This window comes from Musa acuminata, chromosome BXJ3-6 (genome assembly GCF_036884655.1).
Source record: "Musa acuminata AAA Group cultivar baxijiao chromosome BXJ3-6, Cavendish_Baxijiao_AAA, whole genome shotgun sequence".
In the NCBI taxonomy this organism is placed as follows: Eukaryota; Viridiplantae; Streptophyta; class Magnoliopsida; order Zingiberales; family Musaceae; genus Musa; species Musa acuminata.
This window is the reverse complement of record NC_088354.1, coordinates 9,551,849-9,566,830: the sequence shown is the minus strand read 5'-3', so window position 1 is coordinate 9,566,830 and position 14,982 is coordinate 9,551,849. Positions and strand designations below refer to the sequence as shown.

At 36.2% G+C, this 14,982-nt stretch overlaps 2 protein-coding genes and 1 long non-coding RNA gene across 6 annotated transcripts; all 3 read left to right on the top strand.

Moving 5' to 3' along the window:
• The first annotated feature begins 954 nt into the window (after positions 1-954).
• LOC135640646 (uncharacterized) lies at positions 955-5,157 on the top strand. Of its 2 annotated transcripts, none has more exons than XM_065155323.1 (6): positions 955-1,226; positions 2,298-2,351; positions 2,696-2,769; positions 3,113-3,230; positions 3,337-3,395; positions 4,850-5,157. In XM_065155323.1, the coding sequence occupies exons 1-6, from the start codon at positions 1,080-1,082 to the stop codon at positions 4,854-4,856; spliced, it is 459 nt and encodes a 152-aa protein (XP_065011395.1). In that variant the 5' UTR covers positions 955-1,079; the 3' UTR covers positions 4,857-5,157. The 2 variants fall into 2 exon arrangements, with proteins under 2 accessions (XP_065011395.1, XP_065011394.1); XM_065155322.1 differs by having other exon boundaries at positions 4,669-5,157.
• Positions 5,158-5,916: 759 nt separating this feature from the next.
• LOC135640644 (uncharacterized protein ycf45-like) lies at positions 5,917-11,083 on the top strand. 3 transcript variants are annotated; one of them, XM_065155319.1, is made up of 9 exons: positions 5,925-6,336; positions 7,061-7,123; positions 7,303-7,380; positions 7,672-7,892; positions 8,538-8,610; positions 8,710-8,994; positions 9,876-10,019; positions 10,606-10,656; positions 10,875-11,083. In XM_065155319.1, exons 1-9 carry the CDS (start codon positions 6,127-6,129, stop codon positions 10,944-10,946), a joined length of 1,197 nt encoding a protein of 398 aa, XP_065011391.1. In that variant the 5' UTR covers positions 5,925-6,126; the 3' UTR covers positions 10,947-11,083. The 3 variants fall into 3 exon arrangements, with proteins under 3 accessions (XP_065011392.1, XP_065011393.1, XP_065011391.1); XM_065155320.1 differs by lacking the exon at positions 7,303-7,380 and having other exon boundaries at positions 5,917-6,336; XM_065155321.1 differs by lacking the exons at positions 7,061-7,123; positions 7,303-7,380 and having other exon boundaries at positions 5,918-6,336.
• Positions 11,084-12,909: 1,826 nt separating this feature from the next.
• On the top strand, positions 12,910-14,844 carry LOC108953210 (uncharacterized). Its single transcript, XR_001978778.2, has 3 exons — positions 12,910-13,047; positions 13,292-13,470; positions 14,650-14,844. It is a non-coding gene; the product is annotated as an uncharacterized LOC108953210 (long non-coding RNA).
• Positions 14,845-14,982: the final 138 nt, after the last annotated feature.

Here is a 14,982-nt window from a genome sequence, read left to right as displayed (position 1 = left end):
ACTAAATGGTTGGGCTGGTGGATGTGGTGGGGCCATGTAGGATGTGCATTTCAGGGCTATGATTGGCTGCCACTTCCCATTCCAATCTAGTGCCGAGTTGTGGTTGGTCAAGTTGTGGTGACATGGCAGATGATGTTCTCAATCCTGGCCTCTAATCCTTGTGGTGGAAAGAGGGACAATTGTAGATCAAGCAGAGCTCTCATGGAGTCCAACCACTGCCATGAGCCAATGGATTCCACACATGCCATGTCAAAATGTGACGAGCCTTTTTTGTCTGTGCCTAAGGCAATAAAAGTTATGTTGATGCCTCCTCTACTCGCAATCTATTATTAAGCTTTCCTGTGTCTAATTGTATCTATACCTGCAATTTGCAGATCCTTTTGGCAACTAACCCATGTTTTCTTTAACTTTATCCAAAGTTTTCATAACTCAATTTGCAATTAACATGCGACAATTCACATATGATAATTCACCTCATAATGGAGGATCAAAATTCTTTTATAATAATTCATGACTCTAATGATATTTGTTTATTGGTTGAATGCAAGTGCATACATACATTATACACATAATTAAAGATTATATCAAACATACATAAATTATTATACATAGTTTTTTGAAATTTTTATGGAGTATAAATATGACATATGTGCAGAGAAGAAAAATAGAGCAACAAATTATTTGGTTAAATTTACTAGAGTTAATAGGGTTGGCTTCTAACCCAAAAAAAAAAAACAACAAATTGTACTTATTTTCTTGAACTTATTATATATATATACATGTATCATTTTTTTTATATTTTAAAAAGCATGATAAAAGAATATTTGACACCATCAATTTATCATAAACAAAGGGGCAAACTTCTGGGGGGTTTTTTATATTTCTTTTTGTGGGTCCAAAATGTTACTGTTCTTATTTATTGGGAGTTCCCAAGTTACATTATAAAGAGGAATCACGTGAGACTCCCGTGGTTGACAATCTGCCCTCCGGCCCTCTTGTTGCAAAACCCCTGGAGGATTCAATTGCACCGATCTGAAGACGACGAAAAAGAATACGAATACGACGCGGGAGCAGCAGCCATGATGATGGAGACGATGAGCCGCGCGCTGGATAGGGCGAAGATGCTCGTCGGAATGGAGTCCGATGAGGAATCCCTTGCCCAAGAAGCACAGTCGTCGTCCTTCTTCGACGAATTCGATCGCAACTGCACCCTCTCCACCAAGCAGGTCCTCTCTATGCCCCATTCCTCGAATCACCGATTTGGTGGAATCCTATCTCTCTCTTTTCCATAGGTCCGCTAGGGCTTCTCTGTGGCCGTTAATCTTTTGCCCAAAAGATCCAATCTCGGTGTTGTTACTCTGTTCGAGTCTGGATCCAGTTGAGAATTGCAGGGATCTAGCTCCTCTTCCTTCTCGACGAATTTGATGGAAACTGCACCCTCTCCGTCGAGCATGTCCTCTCTCTTCTCCTTTTCCCGAATCACTGAGGTGGTCGAATCCTCTCTATCTTTCACAGATCCGGTAGGGTTTCCTTTGGCCGTTAATCTTTTGCCAAAAGAGATTCACCCTTCGTGAAGCTACTCTGTTCGATGCTGGATCCAGTTGAGAATTGCATGGATCTTGCTACTCTCCCGGTTGAAATCTTGCTAGATTTGTTGTGATCCGATTCGCAGACGATTTTCGGCGGTCCACAAGAAAATTTGAGGTTTTTCTTAATGCATTCTTGGTATTCTGAAATTTTGGCAACTTAGTTGCCCCTTGGCGGGTCATGCACATTGCTGTGATTTAGTATAAACATACGCTTATGCCATGCTTTAATATCACGGTAATAGGGCTTGTGTTATGCTCTTCGTTTAAGTTCATTTATTTGGAGAGGATCTTGCTACGATGATTTTCTACCATTTTGTTAAATTGGAAGACATTTGGTTTTAGACTTGTGGTGCATCATTTATTTCTAGTTGTTGATAGCTGATGATTTCAGGTTGAAGTTCTTTGAGTCAACACTATGATGGCCAGGTTCTGCTGTATGATATTGTGGTATCTCTGATGCTTGTTGCAAATTTTGATGATGATATACATGCTAGATTACATGTTTGCCAAGCCCTTGTTCTTGATGTCGTATTTGGCTGTTTCCTAGCTGATTTTTTTTATATTTTTTTCCCATTGGTTTAGCGATGTTTGGCACAGTCTCTTAGATCTACATTATTTGCTTTGGAATGTAGAGGTTTTGGAAGTTTTATACTTATATGAGATTCTCAAGGTACATGAACTGATCATTGGCTATTTCTCATTGCTCAGAGATTGTATGGTTTCGCCATTTGTTTATCTGCAGGCCTAGCCTGTACGATCCTGGTAATCTAACCATCTTTCTGTTGTTATTTTTATTTCTATTAATCAACCTGTTCAATTATTATAAATTGGTCATGATAACAGATAATCTGCATCATATATTGGTGATCAATGTAAAACAAAGCTTTATGCCCTTTCCTTTAGTATATATGAGGTTATAGATTAGTAAATGATTTATTGTCTTAGTGCATATTAATGGACGATAAACTGGAAATAGGTTTAGTAACAAGTCTTCAATTTCAACGAGTACAAAACATTATGTATTTTTTCCAGTGTTTTTATCTCTTTAGTTTGCTGCTTTCTGTGCTTTCAATTACTGATCCTTGCTTTTCCAAATTTTGTGACAGTCCATGCTTGTTTTCTTCAATCCAATCAAATTTGGCATAACATTCACCTTTGGCAATTTGCTTGCGCTTGGAAGGTCTGCACCCTCTTTCCAGAAAGTGACAGTCCTTGGTCCTATGATTTTGTTGTTATGATGTTTCTTATAGGGTTTTGGTCATTTGAATCTTGCTACTATGTTTTAAATCAGTGTTGGGATTTCATACGAGTAGGGGCTGCTTCTATATTCTGATGATGGTTAATATGTTGCCTTTTTGTTAAATTTTCTATTAGATTCTTCTTAGTTTCTACACCACTAAGGTTTTTTCAGGGTCAACATATATCGAGTTTTCTGGAATCAGTTTATTTTTTTCTATTTATCCATGACTGTGGTTCTTTTACTTTTTAAGCTTTCCTGAAGTTGGATCTCTTTTGTATGGCAGCACAGCTTTTCTTATAGGTCCCAAACGACAAATTGATATGATGCTTGATCCTGTCCGTATATATGCAACATCTATATTCATAGCAAGTATGATAATAGCTCTGTTTTGTGCTTTTTATGTAAGTATGCTTTTAACTCTCTTGTGAAATAAATTATCTTTTCATGTTTGTTTTAACATACAAAAATTTGATGGACTTATATTACTGCTACACTACAAATAAACAGGTCCACAATAAACTCCTGACACTTCTTGCTATTATTCTGGAGTTTGGTGCCCTCATTTGGTGAGTCGATGTCAATGTTCAGTTAGTAGTTGTTAACTTTTTTGTCTCTTATATGTTTGTTGGCATCTTTAACTAACATATTCTGTGTCACCAATTTTGTGTAAAGTGGATGTACATTTCAGTTGGCTGTTTAAAACATTTTATTCATCACATGGTAAATTCGTGCCATGTTTTATCCATGATTTATTTTAGGCAATTTCATCTCTGGTTGTGTTAACCTTCACTTGAGCGAACAAGTCTCTTTCTACATAATGGGATCAAATTTATGGATGAAGTACATGATGCATAAAGTCTGAGAATTTTATGTCTCTTATGTTTATTTAAAGCCTTGTAATGTGCGGGGAATTTTTAGCCAAGGCAAAATTGGGGAGGATATTCCCTTGCCATACCAAGAAATCTCTAGGTAAGATGGGATATATGATTCCTTGATTTAAGCTGGTCTAGGTAACATCCTCTTTGGCTCCACCAGACCACAAAAACGGAGAGCTTGCTTGACAAATACATTTAGTGTTCCGTCTCCTCATCCTCCAATATGTTCTGCTTTCTTTCTGGAGTCGCATACCTGTAGTGTCTAAATTGAACAAACAACATTAGTGATAAGACTTAATTCAGGGCGAAGGTCCTTATTCTGGTAATTCTCATCAAACATGGGATCCCTGGGAGAAAGACTATCAAGGTTTGAATGTCTTCAGGCTAAGGTAAAAGCTAAGACTTACAGAGTGCTAAAACTAGGGGATTTTCGAGATCGTAAGCCAGGTGAATTATGTAAGGCTTACGAGAAGAACAAATAAGCTCTTTAATATCAAGTACTTGATGTCTTCTTAAGAAGTTCAATATTTGTTACGCAATGATCACATAACACAAAGATATATACATTCATGTGGAAGCTAAATAGACTATAAGATTGCAGAATCCAGGGCAATGAAGCATACTAACCGAATCAAATTTGCAGAGTAGAAGTGCTTGCTGAATATGAAATGTTCAAAATAGAAGGCATGTCAACTGAATCAATTAATTGGATCAAGTGCTTGCTTTATAATTTTGTGACTTGTTTCATGCTACTATTGTTCCTGAATGGGGGCATCATAGGTCGGTTGGTTACTAAAGCAATAATATGGAAATTTTATGGATCAGATATCCTGTTATAATTGATACATGCATGGTACATGAATATAATCCTTCGGTTCTAACTTGAAGGGTCATTGACAGAATTCATTTTTAGACCATACATGCATTTCTGATGATAACTCTACATTTCCTTTCACGTATACAGGTATAGTCTCAGTTATATTCCTTTTGCAAGATCAGCTGTTTCAAAAGTCATGGTTGCTTGCTTTGACACTGAGTTCTAAGCTTTAACTGATTCAAAAGGAAGTTTATTGATCTGATGACTGAACTCTTTCTCATGTGTCCCTGATGGCTGTGATGGTTGACCATTTTAAAATGGTGGGAAGGCATTGAACAGGAGAACTCTCGACACTAGGTTTCTCCCATAATTTGTAAATTAGTGATCATCATGTGAAGTTGAATGCTGTATATCTTCCAGTGTGCTGCTCTATTAGTTTTTTCCCTTTATTGGCTTCGCACGAGGCATTGGTTTTCTTCATGCCTTTACTCCATAGTAGATATATAGGTATGAAGAATGCAACATTCTCTTTGGAGTATCCCATCTTCATCAAGCAAGTGTATCAAGACATGTTTTATGTTGCTGAGACTTGGCTTTAATTATATGACAAGGTTGCCCAAGAATTTTTCTTCTTAATCATATAGATGAAAACACTTCAAAAGTAGAACATGATTTGAATTTCAATTATTCTTGTAAACTGTTGCTCATGCATTTTGGGTTCTCTGGTGGCACAGGTGGGGAGAAGAACCAAGGTGAATATTCTTATTTCCATCGTTTAGAAATCTGAATAAAATTATGTGTGCTTCAAGTGATAAGAATTAGAAAAGCAGTTAGGTGTTTTTTTCATATTCTTATCAAATATCTTTAGAAATTAAGGCAGCACAAAAATGTAGTTGTTTTTCGTTTGAAGAATATTTTTTTTGTAGGTAAAGTTTTAGATTTAATTATACTGAAAATGAAAATAAAAATCCTTGGCTCATGAGATACAGTTTTCCATCCTCTCTCTCTCTTCTGTTTCTAGTAATCTCCATCTAATTGCATTTCTGTATTCAAAAGTTTTTAATATAAAAAAAGGAAAAAAATAGAAAATATGTATGACAATCATGATTCGAAGTTGCAGAGTCATATGGTAATTTTATTTCGTTTAATGTCGACTTAAATTACTTTTAGGCTTCAACTTTCCAAAGTATGTTTGTGATTTTAGGCTCTTAAGACTTTTTCCCCCCAAATGGCTCACTTTTAAAGAAAATGTTTTCTATCTTTAAGAAAAAAATTATTCCTCTTTGATTTTGCTGCAGAAAGTGTTTTGTTGAAATTTTTGTCTTAGCTAATGCTAATGGTTCTATTTTTTTCTCCATAAATAAAAGCTTCTTCGAGTAAAAAAAAAAAAAGAATTTAAAATCATAATAAACTGTTTTATGTTTTCCTAAAAAAATTCGTCTGAATCGTTTTTGTGAGAAATAATTATAATTAGCATTTTTGAGAGGATTTCTTGACCTCTTTTATACATGTCTTTATTCTATTTATATATTTTTTATCCATCGATAAACCTCATCTCCTCCTCGCAAGAGACCAAAGACGGCTCTGCGAGGCGCCCACCCAAGAATGGGCGTGCTCTCGGTTCATCCTCGACCTTGTCCGCCCAATCCCCACTTCTCTGGCTTCGATTTCACCCCCAGCTCTTGCAGACCGCGTCTGGCCCTCTTCTCTCCTAGTCCGCGAAGAAGCCCTCTCCAGATTCGGCGCTTTTCGTCTCCCGAAGCGACGGACGACGGATTCGTGGTCGTGGAGGACGATCTCCACACTCTTCTTGAGGTGATGCTTCTTTGATCCTCGTTCTTTCTTGTTACTGGGTTGTGCTGGGAACTCTAAAAGGTGGGATAACGCATGGAAATTTCAAATGACCGACCTGACTTCTAATGATTCAATTTGATGATAAGTTGCAGTAAGATCATGGTTAATGTTCTGGGCGATGTTTTCATGGTTATTTCGAGATGGAAATAGTTGTTACTAAGCGTTGCACAAATTCGTATAATGTTATGCGGTGTGGTTCGAGAGAGAGAATAGATAAGAGTAATTCCATCTGATTACATAGCATTAGCTCCCTGGCTCCTAAGTTTCTTTCTTGTAGTAAATATGTTTGCTTACACAATAATCACTTGCTTTTGCTGGTCATGCTTCAAGTTCCCATGCGCTTTGTCTATTGTCAGTACACATCTATTTTTAATGACCAGAAATTTACACACAATCATGACAATTAGTGAAAGACAATGCAATCAATTGCTGAGCCAACTGTGTTCTCTTTGTCTTCCATACTTGTGGATGTCTTTCTTGGGTATGAGTCAACGCCTTTTAAAGAAAGCAACCGTTTCAGTAATTATGAGCAGGTTTGTGTTTCCTGAAATTTTGGACAAATTGAAGATGACAATTACAATGGTCGACAAAAGAAAAGGTTTAATGGCGTGACAGCCATTAGCTTCAGTTCAGTGCTTACTGGTTTGCGAGTATAAGCGCAATCGTGGTAGCTCATCTTTTGCAGGTTTTACCTAGAGATCTGCGAGAGAATCTGCAAAGTGAGCCTAGAAGAGACCAACTCCTAGAGGTAAATGATTGCATTTTTCTGTGACATGGATCATGCTTCACTTGTTTGAACATTATGGAAGTCTTAAGTTATATTGTTTTTTCTTTAATTCACTCATTATGAGAAAATATGTAATTGAAAATTTATAATAATGAGGTTGTTGCTTATATTGCCCAGTGTTCCACATATCTTATAATTAGGTTATACTGGATTTGGGTCGCCGACCTGAAGCACGTTTCCTTGGTGAATCTGGTGGGCAGTATCTGAGGGACAAAGAGGTGATAGTAGTGGCTTGTGATGTCATTTACACCTATGGGCTTCTTGTAATGTTTTCTCTAATACATGCTATCTTTTCCATTAATTCAGATACTCTCCATACTTGTTCTTACTAATTTTATGGCTTTTATTTTCATGTTATGTGGCTCTCAAAGCTTGCTTATTTTTTCGTTTGATTAGGCTATAGTTAGTTATACTATCTAAATGCTTTTCTCATGTATGGTGTTTTTCCTGATAAGAATCCTGTTGCATACACTTGGTGTCTTATGTTGCCCTCATACTCTGTGTTCCAGATTTCACTGGAAGAGTTGGAGGAAGCTCAAAAATCACTTGGAGAATTTGGAGGAGACAACCGAGCTGGCATTGAAGGTACTTTGCATAGGATATCTGCGATAAGGAGTCGGAAAGGGCTCGTTGTTGGATTGACTTGTAGAGTTGGTCGAGCAGTTAGTGGTCATGTTGACATGGTGCGTGATCTCCTAGAGTACAGAGAGAGCATCCTCTTTTTAGGAAGGTATTTTGTTTATCCTTTTAGTAAGCATGACTTAGGAAGGTATTTCTGTATGTAGTTTGTAAGAAGGATGGCCAACATAGGGGAGAAATATATCAAGAAAGTAACTGTTTAGAGAATGACATTCTCATTGATTCTTTGAGTATATTTCTTTTGTTTTCTTGGTCTTATGCAATGCAAAAAACATCCTTGAAGTTAATGCTTTCTCAGCTATGAGTAAGTATCAATGTGTACTGTATATTCTGGATTTAGCGGTTGATATTGAATTTGCTAAGCAAGATTCTATTGTTAATCTTCAGTACATGATACATAAGGAGTTCTCTGTACAGCTAAGTTCAACTAAATGATTTAACATGAAAAGGGATGGTTCGACCAGCTAACCGAAAAGGAGTTGAAAAGAAAAGGCTTCAGAAATGGAGAAGATAAATGCATTTTTTATGATGGATTTGTTTTTCCTGCAAAGTAGTAACTATTATCTTTATAAGAATCGGCACAAAATAATCATGTTAACATGTCAATTTGATAGCATTCACTATGTTGTATTGCCTGCTGAAACTAATGTATTTCCAGAATTTGTGGGCTTTTGTATTTGTTATTGCATTGGTGTTTGATATGATTGCTGTCATTTTTATTTTTCTATTTTATCAGACCTGGAGTTGGTAAGACTACTGTCATGCGTGAGATTGCACGTGTCCTAGCTGATGAACTCCATAAGAGAGTGGTATAGCTAACTAACTCGTAAGTTCTTATTGGTTTAACGTTTGTAGTTATGATATGTAACACTTTACATTCTTTATATATACACTGATGATTAGGATAGGTGATTGTGGACACCAGCAATGAGATTGGAGGTGATGGAGATATTCCTCATGCAGCAATAGGTGGTGCAAGGAGAATGCAAGTTCCTGAACCATCCATGCAACACCGAGTCATGATTGAAGCAGTCGAGAATCACATGCCGGAGGTGGTTATTGTAGATGAGATTGGCACAGAAGCTGAAGCACTTGCTTGTCGCTCAATTGCAGAAAGAGGAGTGATGCTTATTGGCACAGCTCACGGAGACCGATTGGCAAACATCATTAAGAATCCTACTCTATCTGATCTGGTATTCAAACATACTGTTTAGCTTAAACTGGAATTAGCAGTTGCATTTAAAGTCAGCATCCCTGTGGATAAATCCTGTGTATTCTTTCCTTCTCATAGCTGTTCAAGCATGCTGTATATTTCATAGTGTGTGGTTGTATTCCTTTTCTTATGGTGGTGCAACATTCATGAACATTGATGCACATCTCTTAAGTGATCTCCATGGACATGCTGCTGCATTAAATGGTCTGGGCTTTGCCCCTGAGAAGAGAAGGGAATGATTTAATCTCTGTAAAAGGAGTAAAGATAGTTTTAGAGTCTGTGTGAAGGCTTTGCACAAAGGCATCCGAAAAATTCACATGCGGTCATGTATAAACATTGTTTCTTGGTTTAGATTAGTTCAAATGAGGTGATGTATAAACATTGTTTCTTGGTTTAGATTTTTGAGAAGATTTGTGCAATAGCAAAAAGAAATGGTGGCTCACTAAGGTCAGCTGCCATCCTTTGTGCTTCAGTTATTACCCACTGGAAATGGCCAAAGTAATAATAGTTACATTTTACTGTTAAAGTGTAACCTGAGAATAAAAAATAGATCTCTGTCCAGTCTATATTGCATCTGTCATTCAAAGTACATCTTTACATTGCTAAAGTTTTGCATTCATTGATTTCCATGTCCGGATTTAATTTGTGCTGCATGGCACACTGTTTGTCATATACTACTGTGAGATTATTTGAGTTAAAATTGTGCCTGCAAACTTATGTCTTTACTAATCTGAACATAATTTTTCTTTTGATGTGTGTCAGTTTGCTTGAAAGATTCACTTGTTTAGTCTCTTACCATATCAGGAACTTGATAGATTAAGATTCAGGCTTACATTTATATTTCCATTATTGAACATCCAGGTTGGTGGAGTGGAGACTGTCACTCTAGGAGATGACGAGGCACGAGCAAGACGGAGTCAAAAAAGCATCCTTGAGAGGAAGGCTCCACCAACATTTCCTTTCCTAATAGAAATGAGGGAACGGAACTACTGGGTTACACATCGGGTAAGTTATTTTCCTCGTTACAACATGTTGAGCAGTTTCTTCACCTGTAAACATATAGAATACTGTGATTTATAAAGTAAAATAAACATGTGTGTCTATGGAACTAAACCTTTGGAGGCACATAGAAGAAGGGTTGTAGGGAGCAGGCAGGCACGGGGATGTTGACGGCTCAATTAGAGATGGATGTTAGTAATCCTCACATTTCAGTATTAGCTTGCAGTTTCGATGGAGGAACCACAAGAGCCATATGGTGTGTGGGTGGGTGTGTAACTCAATGAGTCGTATGAATTTGAAGTTGTTGTAGTCAGAAACCAGATAGATGGTCATCAATATTGAATCAGATTTAAATGGTTTTGCCGTAGAGAACTTATCATGATAACTGGTTTTTCTATCTATGATTTAATCAAGATGTTATTTGTGATCGCCCCTGTTGCTGAGCATCTTCGTAAATTTTATTTTTCCTATGGCATCAACGATTTCATATTGTCTGCTCCTTAAAGGTCTTCAACTGTAATTACACTCAAAAAAGTCTTGGTGCCATATGTGTTGAACCAAATTATTGCTCTAATATTTCTTGGTTGTACAGACAGAAAGGAGTGTCGATATGTTGCTCATTGGCAAGAAGCCATTGGTTGAGGTAATAAGCTTAACAAAAATTAATCTTCAATTAGTTTTAGTCAAAGTTCTGCCAAAGCAATGACTCACCTGCTCCTGTCTTATTTTAACTGTAAACTGGAATAAGTAGTGAAACAATTTTATTTGTCTATGTTATGCATGCCCACAACGAACGTGGAGTTGTCTTTTTCCTGGATCAACACACTTCAACTACTGCACTGAAGAATGTTTATTTTGCAGATAAGGAAGAGAGATGACCAGTTCAAGGTTGTCGTGGAGAGATGGAAAACATACGACGGAGATGGGATATAATGTGCTTTTGTGCTTCTCGAGTATTCCCTTGCTTTGTTCTGCATGTCTAATTTGTAATTTAGTTTTGAGTTTGTCTTTTGAGTTACACTATCTGCAATTGTTTTACAACATACCGATTAGCAATGGCCTTGGAATAATGACTTGTCTCTCTTTTTCTATGGTATTTAGTAGGGATTAAGGTTTATTTTAATCATAAGTTCTTTATAATTTATTCATATCTAAAATAATCTTTATATTTTTAAAAATATAATATATAAATTTTTTTATTTATTCATAATAAATTATTAATATAATGATATATATAATTTAAGGTTAATGTACATTTTAGTTTTTATGATTTTGATCATCAATTTCTTAAGTTATTTAAAATAATTTTATATTTTAAAAAATATAGCATATAAGTATATTTTGTCAAGTTAGAGTTAATAAACGTTAGAGTTTTTTTACGTGATATATTAACTTACAGAAAATTATTAATATAATAATATGTATAATTTAAGTTAAAAAAAATTGAGATCTCTATCATTAGTAGGAGGAGACATCGTCGTGGAAGTAACCACTGGCAATGATATCGAGTATCGACCCACTGTTGTTTAGTAAGATGTTGTAAGCACACGTTCTCTCTCATGTTGACGAGCTTTCGATGTCCTTTTAGGTAGCAGCGGTTTAGTATTACTATTGATGGTCATTTTGATGATGATGTCTCCTCCTACGGAAGTTTCAGATTTTTTAAAACTTAAATTATATATATTATTATATTAATAATTTATTATGAGTTATCATGTAAGTAGATTCTATAATTCAGATTTGATATCAAAGGTATATATGTTATATTTTTTTAAAATATAGAGATTATTTTAGATACGAAATAAACCATAAAGATTTAAGAATTGCGCGACCAAAATGATAGGAGATAAAAATTTTACTAAGACCGGAGTGTTCCATAGCGATCAGATATCATTAAATATTTAATTATGTATTTATATAATTTAAATTCTTTAATTATAAACATGGTAAGAATCGTCAAATTGAGTTAATGTATGATTATGAAGGTATAGGTTAGTTTAGCTTATAAATGTTTTGATAATTTAACCTAAAGTTGTATGCTTAAATACTATCTTAAAAAAAATAAATATTAATGTATGATATGCATAATTTTTTTATTGAACGACACTAAACCTCGTGCTCTAGATTGCAAAATTAATGATTTCATCGAAGATAATGGTCAGAAAAGTTGCGACTTGAAATAGAACATGGAAGCTACCATCAAGACGAGGGATGGTATTAGCATGTGATCAGTGTTGATTTAATAAATCAAATCTTGAAGAAAGATTTTAAGTGGAAAGCTGTGACTTAGAAATCCATAAAACTTCTAAAATACTTAATTTCTTGAAGACATCGATATTATATTATTATGCGGAAGGGTGTGAGCATACTTCTAAAATTAATACGATGATATTATTTTGAGTTTCAACTGACAGCAATTAATTAAAAGGGTGCATGTCTAAATTTTTAGATTTTGTGCGTACATATGTGTTAAGTTTAAATTCAGAGATAAAGATAAAAATTATTTGTTTTCAAGGTATATATATATACCTTCAAAACAAATAATGTTTATATTTATCTTTTTAAATTTAAACTTATATATATATATATATATATATATATATATATATATATATATATATATATATATATATATATATATATCCACAAGGCGTGTGTGTGTATATATATATATATATATATATACATACATACATGAAAGAAGAAGGCTTTTCGGGGAAATCGAGAACGGGTTCGCTCTGTGGTTTGCTATCGAACGATCGTGACCGTCAATCTATATCAAACTCATCTCTGCCGTTCACGCGAAGGCACGAGAGATCTGGGTCGAGGGTTAGGATCACCGGGCGGCCGATATATAAGTCACTGCGTTTGTCCACAAGAACGAGAGAGAGTGAGAGAGAGAGACGGGCGGTTAAGGTGGAAGGCACCCACCGGACTCCAGAGAGAGAGAGAGAGAGAGAGAGAGAGAGAGAGAGATGGAGAAGAATCCACCGGAATCCAAGCTCGCTGCCCCCGGCGTCAGGGAATGGCCCAAGTATTCCCTCTTTCTCCACCTCCCCGTCGTTTCCACATTTTCTTCTTCTTTCTGTTGTTTTCTGGCAATTGAATGATCCGCTTCGCATAAGGGTTCGAAGGATAACAGTCTTTAAAGAACCATTTGTTTCCCTTCTGGTAGTAGAACGTTTCTTTAGTTCTTTCACTTTTCCATAAACCCTCCAAAGAATTCGAGTCGGTAGATCTTGATTAGTTATGAAGGTTAATTTATTTTGGATCTTCAGAAAAGCAATGCCCGGAAGACATCATGGATTTTGAGTGGAGGGAAGACACTCGCAGGGCGAACGACTTCTTTCGTTGTCATGACGCAGAAGAATGTGGTCGATGGTGCTGACTGGTTATTTGGGTGAAATTGGTCGGTGACACACTAACCCTGCAACACGAATGGTCGCATGATTGTGCTGTAAGTTTCTTGTTTTTACCTTTCCTTTTTCTTTTGATGGAAACATGGAATGTTAAAGGCCAATCTCAGAGAAATGTTGCTTCACTTCTTGGTTGCTGCACAAGTTCTTGTCATCTAGAACTCTATGAGGACTGAAACCCCTGGTCTTAGCTAGGGTGTGGGGATCATGAGCTATTGTATATACCTCCGTAGGGCACCATGTAGGTTAGGTCAACCAAATTTGTGATGGGAATCTTGTCTGACCGGCCTTTTCTTCAGGCTCCCTTTGTTGAACTTCTTGATAGGTTTAAGAATAAAAGATGGATAAAGAAGTTCGTGATAGGTTTAAGAACAAAAGATGGATAAAGAACCAACCATCAGTTTTACATGAACATGGGCAGGAATGGTCTATGGTTCTTTAGGCTCCCTTTGTTGAACTTTTTGATAGGTATAGGAATGAAAGATCGACAAAGAACCAATTATCACTTTTAGATGAACATGGGCAAGAATGTACTATGTTTGTTTAAAGTTCCAATTCAATGAAATTACCAAATGAGAGATACGGGGACCTGTAGGGTAAGGAGAATTAATATAAATGATGCTGTTAGGATGTGAAGTACTGGAACTGAAGTTTTCAGAAAGCAAGCTGCAGAATAATTAAAGATCCACCTGTTGTATTGGTAACCCTCTTTGTTAGCGAAGTGGTATAGTCAAAGAATTCGATAATTTATCGATTTCGGTAGAAAATTCACATGACACTACCGATTATACGAGGATTTTGAACAATGGTACGTTGTTTAGCACATGTCACATATATAATCGGTCGTTAAAGACTATCCATTATGAGTGAGCCTTGAACGATACTTTTATATCTTTATTCTCCCAATGTCAATACTTTTATATCTTTATTCTCCCAATGTCAATCTTAGGTCAATGTTTTTTTTTTTAATCTATGGACTTTCTATATCCGAACGGTAAGTAAACTAGAACTCTTTTAAAAGAAGCAAACTTATGAAACATCATTATTCTTTTGGGAAATTCTGAAATTGAACAAAATCCATATAAAGAAACATCTACAACTCTACCAACTTATATTTTAGACTATAATGGCCTTCTAGTTCTTTAGCTAAATTATACCTGAAGTAGGACTTCCTAAAATTTAGTTAAATTTTTATTGTTTGTGTTCGTGTCTGATGTCAGATGGGGATCTCCTCCAAGCAAATTCCCATGGACGAGGGAGGGCAAGGTGAAGGTGTACCCCCGAGGGGCATGGAGATGAGTCTGTGGAGATTGGGGCAGGTGACCCCTGGTGGAGTTTTCCATGCCCTTGGGATGTCTTAGAGAGAGAGGGCAAGAGTAACACTGATGAATCCTTGTTGTTGTTTCATTTGAGCTAACCGGATCTTGCTTTGTTCCTGGTGTTGTTAATCAACCACCATAACTGTTCACAGTAGCATAAGTTCAAATTAATCACCTTTGGCTCCTGTTTCTGGTCTCAAGCACCGAGCAGGCAAATCACATTCAGATAGAAAG

Coding starts and splice junctions, on each gene's coding strand:
- LOC135640646 (XM_065155322.1), top strand. CDS start 1,080: ATGATGATGGAGACGATGAGCCGCGCGCTGGATAGGGCGAAGATGCTC. Junction 1,227..2,297: donor GCACCCTCTCCACCAAGCAG/GTCCTCTCTATG, acceptor CTCATTGCTCAG/AGATTGTATGGTTTCGCCAT. Junction 2,770..3,112: donor AATTTGCTTGCGCTTGGAAG/GTCTGCACCCTC, acceptor TTTGTATGGCAG/CACAGCTTTTCTTATAGGTC.
- LOC135640644 (XM_065155319.1), top strand. CDS start 6,127: ATGGGCGTGCTCTCGGTTCATCCTCGACCTTGTCCGCCCAATCCCCAC. Junction 7,124..7,302: donor GAAGAGACCAACTCCTAGAG/GTAAATGATTGC, acceptor TCTTATAATTAG/GTTATACTGGATTTGGGTCG. Junction 7,893..8,537: donor AGCATCCTCTTTTTAGGAAG/GTATTTTGTTTA, acceptor CTATTTTATCAG/ACCTGGAGTTGGTAAGACTA.